Source organism: Aphelocoma coerulescens, chromosome 2 (assembly GCF_041296385.1).
Source record: "Aphelocoma coerulescens isolate FSJ_1873_10779 chromosome 2, UR_Acoe_1.0, whole genome shotgun sequence".
NCBI classification, from domain to species: Eukaryota; Metazoa; Chordata; class Aves; order Passeriformes; family Corvidae; genus Aphelocoma; species Aphelocoma coerulescens.
The window spans coordinates 37369899-37382200 of NC_091015.1; the positions used below are offsets into that span (position 1 = coordinate 37369899).

Sequence of the window (12302 nt, forward strand, 5' to 3'; positions counted from 1 at the left end):
ACTAGCATAAATTCACACTTTAGCATTAAAATAAAAATAAATAAATGACCAACCAAACAGGAAGAAAAATCTAAATTCTTTGAATTTCTTTATCCTTATAAGAAATATAAGAAATGGTACCTCTGGAAATAATCTTTTTGCAGTGATTGGTGTAGATTTTTGTAGTGATTTCAAGATTAGTAAGACTCATTACACAGTAGAGTAAGCTACAAAACTTTAGTTCTCTGGAAAAACTACCTCCCACATCCCATGCAGTGCAGTACAAATCTCATGCTAGGGTACCACAATACACATTATGAACGGTAGAAGAATATGATGGCAAGAGGGATTTAGAAGGTAAACTAAATCCACACTGGTAGAGAGAAACTACCTAACAGGAAACACCACCAGCAGTGTTGCAGTATAGATATTACCACCTCTAAGTATATCTTAGTTATGGAATTCACATTCTCCATGTCCAGGGAAATATTGCAGCACATTAGTGAGAGGAAACCTACAAAGAGCCTCCTATCGCTCCTTATTTATGAATTATTCTACAGATCCTGCTTGCCATGGCATGCAGTATATGCTTGTGACTTTCTGCCATATGAAAAAAATAACCACCTGCAACAAAAATTCCTAAATCATCATACTTGCCATATATGATACCCAACATTTGTGCAGAAGAATTTCAATATTTCAACAATAAAGTTGAAAAGAGTAAAGAAGATTCAAACATGCAAATAGCAAAACCTGTAAGAATAACTAATTTGCAAGAATTAGCAATGTGAGCAAAAAATTAAACAAGATGATACATTGAACTATCAACAACTCCTCAAAATAACAGTATTTCAAATCTGGGATTAAAGTGTTCTGAACATGCTCCTTCTGAAAGAGAGCAGAGTTCTCCCCACAGATACAGCAACCAGTTTTACAGATTTGGCTACTTGACTGAGACTATGACTCGCCCAATACCAATATGGATCTTTTAATATTACATGTGCATTCACACATGGATTAATTGTTCATTTTTTTAACCCTTTTTGCAGGAAAAAAAAGTGATTTGGGTTACAAAGCAGTAATACTGTTTACTATGAAGTGTTCTCTCCCTCCTTGGCACAGAAATAATGCAATATATCACAACATTCCATTAGCACATTCAAAGTGATGACTAGGATTCACAAAATCACTTAGGCATGTGTTTATGTTCACATTAGTTCAGCAAACCAATAAACATGATTTTTAGTTATGTATACCAAAAATCCCACTTGAATAATTTATTAGCTTCCACCAAATGCCCAGAATTCAACATGTGCAATTGTCCAGTCATATTAGTGAAAATGCAAAAAATGCTTAAAAAATTACCCAAGTATTTAAGTGCTTCACTAGATCAGGAAAGTTTAAACACATACTTAGAAGTCACATTGTATCAGCATTAAGACGTACATGAACTTAAATTCTGCACTGAATCAGCAAATGTCCCTAGGATATTTTCCTATGCAGAAAAAAAATTCCTTCTCACCACCATGGACAGCAAAATGCTATGAAGCTTTAAAATTTCAAAATATGGGGCCAGCATAAAACTGAAATTCATTCACAGCTGTAAATATTATATACAATAATAAATTCCTTTTTTTTGTAGTAGCAGTAATAAATATACTCTAAAATAACATAGATAATAAAATAACATAGAAAATAAAGGATTATGGGATCCCATAGTCAGTTAGAGAAACAACTGTACTTAAGACTCCGGTATTTGAGACTAAAAAGTCTGGTAGTCAAAATTTCTGTTGATGTTAATGAAAGTCCTTTCTCAAGAAAACCAAAACTTTGGCTTCTATGTAAGATTTTTCTAACTTTTTTTTCTGAGTCTTGCAAAAAAAAAAAAAAAAGAAAAAAATTAATAAGATATAATGGAAGTGTAGGTTGATGACTTAAGAGTATAGTCATAGGGAAGCAGACCCATAGCAAGTTCAAATTTATGATTATGAGAATTAAGAAGTCATATTTTTCCCTACTGGCAGAATAAGAGGCTCTTAGTGACTGGTTAAGGCTGAAGAATATTAAATCATGAGCACCCAAATATCTATTTGATAGTGCATTTGGATAGTAACATATTAGGTGTCATAAAAGTACACGTCTTTGTCGTAGACCTTTATTACTTTATAGCAATAATTCTTCAGAGAACACATTCTGATTGTAGTATTACTTACTAGTATTAATGAAATTTCCCCTCTACGTGATAACTGCTTATTTTTTTATTAATCCAGTATATAATACTGACTTGTTTCTCAAAGAACTTACAGAACATTTCCAGGCACATTCAGATATCTTTACTGCCTTAACTAAAAACACTGGCAAAAAATATTTTTGTTGTAGATCATCCAAGTGAGAATATCACCATATTGCAATGAAATCAATTACCACATGTTGTAAAGACTGAATGAAAGACTGAGGTGATCTAGTTCTGTAAGTTCTGATTTAGCATTAAAATTTTGTACCTATCGATTTTAGAAAAGAAGTCTCTCAGAGTAATGTAAGTTTCTGAATCTCCATGTACAAGTTAATCAAATGGACAAAAACAACAGATGGAACAGGAATCTGGATATCCCAGTTCTCTTCCAGGTTACTGTCTTAATTGCTGTCCTAGAGCATTCCATTTCTTTTTTTTCCCCTCCAATATGTTCTTGTGTATGTGTTTGCACATGCATTCAAAATTTCAGCTGAAGGGAGGCTGGAAGATCCGTATCTAAATTCTTTATCAGTAAGGAAGACAGACAAGATGTTTTCCATATCTTAAGTACGTCTGCAAATGAAATAGTGTGAATAAGATCAGCTGTAGCTTTAAGTTTCCAAAGGAACTTGATTCTGCTGACAATGACTCTTTAGGGTACATAGATAAAACAGCACCAATAGCAAAGATCCCAAGTAGGCTTACCCTAAAGCATGCCTTCAGGTGATCAGTCTAGACAAGAGAGAAGCAATTCTGGATCTACAAAGAATGTAAGCCTCTTAAGGAATCTGCTGGTTTCCTAAGGGACAGCCCAGAACACTAGGCAATTACTTAAGCCTGAACAGAGAATCTGTATGTTCTTTACATATATAACAGCTTCATAACTTGGTCAAAAATAAAAGTTCATCATTTTAATGGAATCTGGCCCAAGAAGAAGAAAATAGAGATGAAAATCAGAGAGTTACCTAATCAGTCATTCATATAAAACATTTCTAGTCAAACACAAGGATAGACAATGACTGCTAATATAATCTTTAGAATTGCCTTATGTAAATACCAGTAAGTACCATGTCATTTGGTTTACTCTTACACTTTGAATACTGCCCTAAACACCAGTGAGAACTGCTTTCATTTTAGAATGGTATTCACTGTTTTAACATAGGGAAGGTTGCACTGTGCCACACTTTATCTAGTAAAATTTTCCTTAAAATCTAGCTCAGTAATATTTCTTTCTACACAAAATTGTACTAAAAGACAATGCAGATGTTTCCAAGTTCAGTTTATGATGTTCCAACAGTCTAATTACAGAACTGCAAGGGGCTCAGCAGCATATGCTCTGCAATACCCTATGCAGTTACAAAAAATTCAAGTGACAAACAGCATTAATAACATTTTATCTCCTATTAATATTAGATAAATTTATGATTTATTCAAAAGGTAAAAAAAAAAAGGAAAAAAGCAGAAAGAAAATGTTTATGGTTAAAGATCTTCAGTACTGATTCATGTTGACCTAATTTTGGCTCCATAAAGTCTAAACTCTAAGCTAATTCAGTAGCAGAACAGTAAATTCAAAATTATGCTTGCTTCTGGAAAACCTACTTTAGGACTCCCATCTTAACATCTATTCATAATTTCTTTCAGCATTATTACCCACAAAATGGAAAACAATAAAAAGAGCTATTAGTAACTAACAGGAAAGTCAATGGGAAATAGATTAGTTGTTTGGTTTAAAAATTGTTACCTTTTTTGAGATAAGCCATTATCTGAGTCCAATCATTGTTTTTTTTATTTAATATTTTCAAGTGGTTTGCATAATAAGGGTAAAAAAATCAGGGTCTAGCAACCTTGATTCTCAGGTGACTACAGCTGTGCCTTTGGTTTGGCCTACAGCTATTTGCTCCAGCCAAGGAGGAGCCTCAGAAAAACTCATCTATCTCCAGGATTATCAATTATGAGATAAAGAATAATGAGATATTTTTTTAAAGAACTTCATTATAGTTTTTGCTTGATTTCATCATTTCTCTTGAATACCCACCTTTAGAGAAAGCACAGAAAGCAGAGATATTGTGCTCTCTCACACATTTCTATCCACAAGTACATAAGATGGCTTCTTCCCCCTTCCACATGCTCTTTTCAACCAAGCATTTAGTGGAAGCCAAGGTTTCTAATGTTTAATCACAATGGGACATTTAATGAGGCAGTCTTTCCATTATCAAAATACCCACTTTGTCTCACTTTGTGTGCGAAATTATGTGAGAAGCACCAAAAATAAGCAATATAACTTCCCTACATAGTTGACATTCTTTAAAAACTTCCCAATAAAAGATAAACAGCCTTGACAGTCACTCCCTTTTCAGTGATTAGAATCAACAATACAATATTGCTTGACAACTAAGCTACTTATCCCTAAGCTTAAAAGAACTCTTTCTTTGCACCTTAGTGCTATGTAAAATTTTTGGCCGTGCCATGACAGAGCTTCCTAACAGTGCACATGGAAGTCCTTCTCAAGGTAACAATGTTCTCAAGTTGTTTTTCTATTTTGCTTTTATGTGAGAGTTTGCCTCACTGTCTGTTGGTCACTCACCTTCCATGACTGCTGCTCAGGTCTCAATCAGCACATGATTATTTCACCATCTTCCATGTTTACCTGGTTTTGTGTGTACTTGAATTGGGTACATTTATTGTGAATAGAATATAGGCCCATCCATTTCATAATTAACAATGTGCATTTATGCTTTATTATGCCTGCATAACTGAAAAAAATGTTTCAATCCAGGCAAGATCTGAGAGCAGACTTGATAACAATTGTTTGCAAAAATAGGGGTTTTTTTCAGGATATCATTATCCACTATTTTCCTCTTAGTTTTCAAATAACGCATAGTCATGAATATATGGAGATTTAATCTGAGGATTATTTTATTTGCTTGGATGTTGTTTTGGGTATTTTTTGCTGGGGGGCGGGGGGAGTGTTATTTTAAGCACTGAACTGAAGAGTTATTACCGATTTTGTGAAACTATTTCTCTAAGATAGCATTAGATTAGGGAAGTGTTGGGTTTTTGGTTTTTGGAGTTTTTACAGACTTGACATACAGAAATGAAAAATAGCTAGGATAAGATATAGCAGGTGTGCAGGGGTGTTACAGCACACAAGCTTATCCTGTCCACGTATACATGCTGAGCCACCATTAATGGTAAGCAGCTGAGTGCTTGAAGAAAGCAGCAAAAGTTAAGCTGTTTTATCATAGGGAAGAGGTTAACCATGACAAACAATATGTCCAATAAAATACTCTGTCTACACACATATACTCCCTCTGATTATAGCAACAGCAAGTTGGCTAAATGAAGTGACAAGACTGAAATTCCATTACTGCAGCAACTGCAGAAATGCATCTCAAGCCCAAAAACAGTCTGTGATAACACAACAATACTGACATTACTGAAGTCTGTCTTTGATGATCACTGGGATAATGTCAACCTAGTGCATGAATGTATGACTATTAATGCTGGTTGGGTAGATTATAGGGAAAATAACTTTTATTTTCTCTAAAGTACATTGGTAATTGAACTTGCCACTGTCTGACAGCTGGCCTGACATTTCCTGTCTCTGTCATGCCTCCTCATTAATCCTCTAATACTACCAGTTATGTTTGTCCAGCTCACCAAATCTGTGACTTTCCAAGATAAGCTTTCATGTTCAGATGACCCTATCATACTCTTGAAGAGGTTTTTTGGTTTCATTTGGTTTTCCTTGGGGTGGTGGCATTTTTGTTTTTTAAAGCAAATATGATTTGACTATGTTAATGCACATTTTTCTTGGATATTTAGCTGGTATCAGTGACTCCAGTATTATTAGGAAGCAGATGGAACTTCTCTCCTGGTATCTTGCCATCCTGACAGAATGATGGATGTGAGCAATTGAAAAATCTTTATCTTATTCTACATTGCTCTTAGATGTTTTCTAGCTCCTGCTTTGAAACTGACACACGGTTTGGCATTCACTTTTCATGGTCCTTCCGTGCTCTGTGCTTCCATCAGGTTGAACATTACCCATACTCATTCACACTTTGTTACACATACATCTCAGTTTGTTTCTTACCTTTTTCCCTGTACTTAGACAAAGTACAGTTCTTATGGACATATCAGAGCTTTGAGATTGCCATAGGAAAAAAACAGGCTTGTTTGGCTTGAACATACTAATCAAACTTTTCACATAGATACACTGCTGTCTCCAACGCTCCATTCAACTTAGCGTATAATTTTCCTTCCAAGGGGTAAATTACTTTCTAATTGCTACCTATGGTCAAACAACTAGATTTGTAGATGAGGAGAGAGCAGGAGATGTCATGCTCAACTTCAGCAAGGTTTTGAACACTGTCTACCCCAACATTCTTGTATCTAGCTTGGGATATTACGGTCTTGATTGCTGGAGAGATTTTTAAAAAAAAGACTGACTAGGTAAGGTGGTTCACTGGTAAAAGGGCAGCTCCAGAGAGGTCTAATAGCAGCCTGCAAGTACCTATGAGGAGATATCAAGAAGACAAAGCCAGATTCTTCACAGAGGCCCACATGACAGGAGGATGGGAGACAGATAATTTATGTTGAAATGAGAGATTCAGACAGGATGTAGAAAAAAAATTCTTTCATCGTAAGGACAGTCAAGCATCACCCAGAGAGGCTGTGCCATCCCTCCATCCTTGGGGGCTTTTAAGACCTAAATGGATCATGTCCTGCGCAATATGATCTGCTCTCATAGCTTACCCTGTTTAGAATTAATGACTTCCTGCAATCCTTTCCATCCTGAATTATGGTCCTAAAACATCAAGAGCCCCATGTCAAGAAAAATTTTATTCAGTTTTACTTTCACATCCTCTCTAAACATGCATTTATATCATTATTAAGTACAATTTCTGCCACACTGTTACAAAGATCATACAGCAAGTTCTATTCATGTTGGATTAGAGATTGTGATTATTTGGCAAGAATCTATGAGGCAATGTGCAGTATGTTGTAGTTTTCACAGTGCCTTGGAGAAACAGTAAAAATTAAAAGAGAGTGTAACTCAAACAAATGTAAGTTTCTGCGTATAGGCAGGAAGAATCACCCAGGAAAAACCCAAATGAGGTATGAAATAATGGTTCTTCAGAATAGTATCTGAAATTAACAACAAATCACAAATCAAATATGAATAAAGAAATTCTGCTAATATTCAGAAGCATAGATAGTACATAGAAAACCACAGAGAAGCACAAACCAGAGATGCAGTTCCTCAGACATGAAGAGTTGCTTAAACTGTTTTCCTCCTAATTAATTCAAACTGTGAATATCCCTACAAGGCAGAACCAAGAAAATACATGCAGGGCTTTCTTTTTGTATTATTGTTTTATTATTTAAAACTGCCCTGAAGAAATAAAGAATGCAACTGTTCTTTTAAACAGTTTTGGCTATGTGAATACTACTGGAAAAGGTTACTTAAGAGTTCTTATTGATTAGTTTTTCCTTTATATTTTTATAGGACCTTCAAAATGAGAATGTAAGTTTATTATTATGGCTGCTCATAAACCATTAAGAACAACACAAATATCTTCTTTACAAATGGGAAGGTAGAAGGTCCTGAAAAATAATTCAGGTTTGAATGAGAGGAAGCAAATTTATGCAAATTGCTGTCAGTCATCTATGTATTCATTTCACTAGCAAAACAACATTATAAATTATCTCTAGCCAACAGTTCTTCATCTGAAGGCATGTGATGCAAATATTTATTCAAAACAGAAAAAGAAAATCACTTAAGGATAAGCGTAAGTCTTACCACGCCAATAGAAAAGTAGTTATTGATGATGTTGTAAGGCACTGGGTCTCCTTTCTCATCTTTATCATTGGGTATTACTTCGAATTTCCACCTGTCCAGTAAAATCTCTGAGCTATTCTCAATGTCTTTTAAGATCTTCATCAAATTCTCACCTTCATACCCTAGCAAAACATAAAACCAGTTATTTAATCAAGCATAATAAAGTTTCATTACATTTTCTTTCTCTTTCTAGATGGCTAGTTGGACAGGGCTCTGAGCAACCTGACCTAATTGAAGATGCCCCTGCTCATTGCACGGAGGGTTGGACTAGTTAGCCAACCTTCAAAGATCCCTTCCAACACAAAATATTCTATGATTCTATGACTGGAAAAATGAAATCTATGCATATAATACCTTAAAAGCAGGATTGTGCTTGAAGTATTGACAATTTTCCAGCACTTGCCATTAAAAGAAGTACAAATACGAAGCTAATTAAGCATGTAAATTTAGAATAACTCTACAGATTTCAGTGGACATCAGATCTGTGATGAAGAAAATAATGAGATTTTCAAAATTTGCCAATCTCTTGAATTTTCCAAATGATTCAAAAAGCTACTGTGGTACTTTGCAAATTGTTCTTGAAGTGAAATTAATCTTAATATTTAAATTTCTTTGATTTCAAAATTTATGGAAAAGAGACATATTGTAGTTTTGCCTGACAAGAAAATGAAAGGTTAAAGGCTGTCTACTAATTTTCATGGATTGTTTCAATCTGGTTTAGCATAAAAAAATCCAAAATTGCAAATCTATAGCTGATAGCTTTATCAGCAAAAGTAACATTTTTGCATATTCCAACAACTTCTTCATGAGCCTCATCCTGCTTTGTAGAGAGAGCTTACTCTTACTTGCAAATAAGCACCCACATGTAATTCACTAAACTGAGTAGAAAACTTGTTTATGCACTCATGAGTATATACAACATACATGTGTGCATGAAGAAAAATTGTGGGGGTTTTACTACGGCACATTATCAACTCTGAGTATTGTTCAGAACAAATGACTTTGTAATAGACAGCTAAGATCTGGGGATTCAGTCCTTCTTCAAAGCAGAAAAAACAAGATCTCCTATTCAGGAAATATGTACTGCCAGTGTCATTAACACCTTTAGCAGGCCAAGCCAATCAAAGCCTCCTTGCTCAAAACCCATTGCTGATGTATTTGTTTACGGCTGTCTAGCACACTTTTGCTAGTTACTGACAACCACCACATGACAGCAGCATGCACAATTCCATTTCTCTGCATCCTTGAGATCACTCACCAGCAATTTAGTTTCTGGAATCCCTGTCTCCTCTCCCATCTATGGAAGTTCCAGAAAATCTGTATTATGGTATTGTTTACCACAAAGCAACTGGGCAAAGAATGATGAAACCCAGAATATTTTCATATTGCCTTTTTCTACTTTAGTCCAAATGGAATCACTTAAGATACAGAACATAAATAAAAGTGAAGGTAAGGACAGGTCCCAGCTAATGTGATTAAATATTCTCATGGCTGGACCGTGCTTAGAACAGCAGTGACACAGACCAGTGACTTCCTACGACCCCTTTCAGCCTAGCTACTCTATGGCTCTATGAACAATTCAGAAAGTTAAGCAAGGCTGATTTGGTTTTGGCTCGTTTGTTTTCCTTTTTTTCCCCTAAGACTATAAGAATGTAAACAATCAACAGTTGTGACAGAGAAAATAAAGGAGGCTCTCAAATGATTTGACAGAACATTATGGTTAACAAAGTGCTATAGCATGAAAACTACTGAGAATTTCCTAAAGAATATCTGGCAACAAGGCAGACATTTGGAAAGGAAACTGATGAGACAGAAGAAGTAAGATATCTGCAAAGGCTGAGAAGTTCCAAAAAAACCCCAACCAAGTTCCAAATACAAAACATCTCAATTGAAACAACCAAGACCTGAAATAGACCTGGCTATGAGCCCATAAATTGAGGTGCTTTCACCACAGATTGACTCTGGTCTAAGATTTTCTTCCTTGTGTCTCCTTCAAGTTATCCTGTAATACAAATTCTGAACAGAATTTTTGGAGAAGCTGAGTGTAAATCTCCATACATCCAGGAAAGGATGCAAAGGGTATTAAACGTTTGATTTTCTATATATTCTTCTTTCAGCATTATTTGCCTTCTCATTTTCTGATAAATAGTACCACAGCACTTATTGTCTGGAATCCTCTGTAGGAAAACAGAAAGGGAGTGGATCAAAGGAACTTGTCCAAGGCTGAGACATGTTTTTCATTTAATATTTTTAAAGATTAAAAAAGCTTAAACCACTCCTAACCCATTATTTGAAGTTTTCAGTAACCCTTTCAGAACCGTCCCAATTAAAATCCATTTAAGACTGCTCCCTTTACAAGGTATTTATCAAAGCAGTAACTGCAATACAGATGGTAAAAAGCCAACCAAACTGCTATACACTATTCTCATTACACTTTGGAACATTTTTGGTGTCAGCAGAAGCGACAAACAAAGTATGAAGTGTGATTACAACCTTTAATATCTTACATATCTGTACAACATTTACAAACAGATCATTCCAAAAATAGAAAAGGTGATAATGGTTCTTTATGAAAACAAATCCAAATGTGGATGTTGATGCAAAAGGTTTTTATTTTTAATTTTAGTTCCATAATACATTGCATTTTCATTTGTGTTTACCTCCTCCCCATCTCAGACACCTTGCTAAATCATTGCCAGTCCCAAGAGGCAGGATAGCAACAGGAGGATGCTTAATCAAGTTCGCTTTCTCTGTGAATAAAGAAGGAAAAAACATAACTAAGGAACAAAAATGATCTAACTGCATGTTATTATATGATAACTGTGTTAGGTTTTGTTTCAGTGAAAGACTTGTTTTGTATATGAAATTATGCTGCCTGCTCAGCAATGAGCATTTCACTGTCAGTCCCTTTTGTAGCCCCTTCTCCACTCGATATTCAATCCTTAATCCCAATTTACTCATTTGTTATCATAAGGATTTTGTAATCCTAATTTACTCATTTGTTATCATAAGGATTTCATAAATCATAGATGGGACAAACATTCACAATGATACTCAAGATCTTTCCAAGACTGAGTATGGTGTTCTCTGTCTAGTTCTCAGCTCTGCCATCCCCAGCTATGAATGCAGAAAAGTAATAGTTAAGGGCATGAATAATGAGGTGAACCTTCTACTTTTTCACCTGGGTGACCAAATTTGTGTTTAACTGTGTATTCACCTGGATTTGTATCTATACCTGAGCACCACTACCAAGAAGTCCTTGGAACTAACACAAGACCTTAGATGGGTTTGCCTGTCAGGAATTAAACCTGCCATCCAAAGGGAGCACTTGTCTGTCAAGTCTTTAAGTAGCAATTTTGTATTTACTAAGCAGTGTTTTGAAATGAATGAATTTACAGTGTCTTTTCAGTCTTTACTGGTATTTTTGTAGCATTTTAAGCCCAAGGATCTCTTCAAAACCCAATGAGAAAACCCTTGTCAAGAAAGCTTTTCTGAAAGCTGGAATATATATTTCAAATATATAATTTGTCAAATTTCCCATTTAATGTGAATGAATAGTATGTCTAGTTTAAAAGTTATAATTAATTAATCAGTTATTTTGTTTATAGAATTATGCACAATTATCAGCAATAATCAGCAGGAGTTTATCTATACAATGGATGTAGCAGGGGACATCAATGTTTATCAGTATTTTAGAAAGGGTTAACCTTCATATAGGCAGTTTAATGGAAATCTTTCAGAGAATGTAATATTTAATAGAACATTTTTTTTTTAAGTTTCAAACTGATGAGAATTATTTTTTGCTTTTAATTTTTCTTTCCTTTCTTTTTTTTTTTAATTTTTCCCCTTTTTTTTTTTCTTGCTGTGTTCTCAGATAAAGCTCTTTGTGTATCAAGACATCAGGGAAAATCAAATTAGAAAGTGTCTGGAAACAGGTGTGCTCCTAAAGTTTCTATGCTAAAGTGCTTTAGCTCCCTAAAAGGCAGCACTCAAAACATATTTTCTGCACCTATGAAAAAAGATGGTTCCTGGATCCCCCAAGTAATTTCTTAGTTCCATACCACAAAAAATGCTGCACAATATAGTATGTTACTGAAAGAGAAAGCAACTGCATGACATTTTAGACCTCATGAAAACATTGATGACACAATTAACAGCTGCAAAACTTTGTTTCTTCCAAGTTTAGACAATGCACTTGATGTTTATGTACATTAATTTATGACTCTGAAAGCTATTTGCGAGCTA

General features: G+C 34.9%; 1 protein-coding gene across 9 annotated transcripts in view; it reads right to left on the bottom strand.

Moving 5' to 3' along the window:
- The window catches only part of LOC138106446 (diacylglycerol kinase beta), a 425706-nt gene that overhangs the window by 184662 nt on the left and 228742 nt on the right, over window positions 1–12302 (bottom strand). For all 9 annotated transcript variants that reach the window (XM_069007051.1, XM_069007050.1, XM_069007054.1 and 6 more), the window contains 2 exons: window positions 10718–10807; window positions 8019–8179 (listed from right to left, as the gene is read on the bottom strand). In XM_069007051.1, coding sequence (XP_068863152.1) covers window positions 8019–8179; window positions 10718–10807 — 251 coding nt within the window. The remainder of the gene's footprint in view (window positions 1–8018; window positions 8180–10717; window positions 10808–12302) is intronic.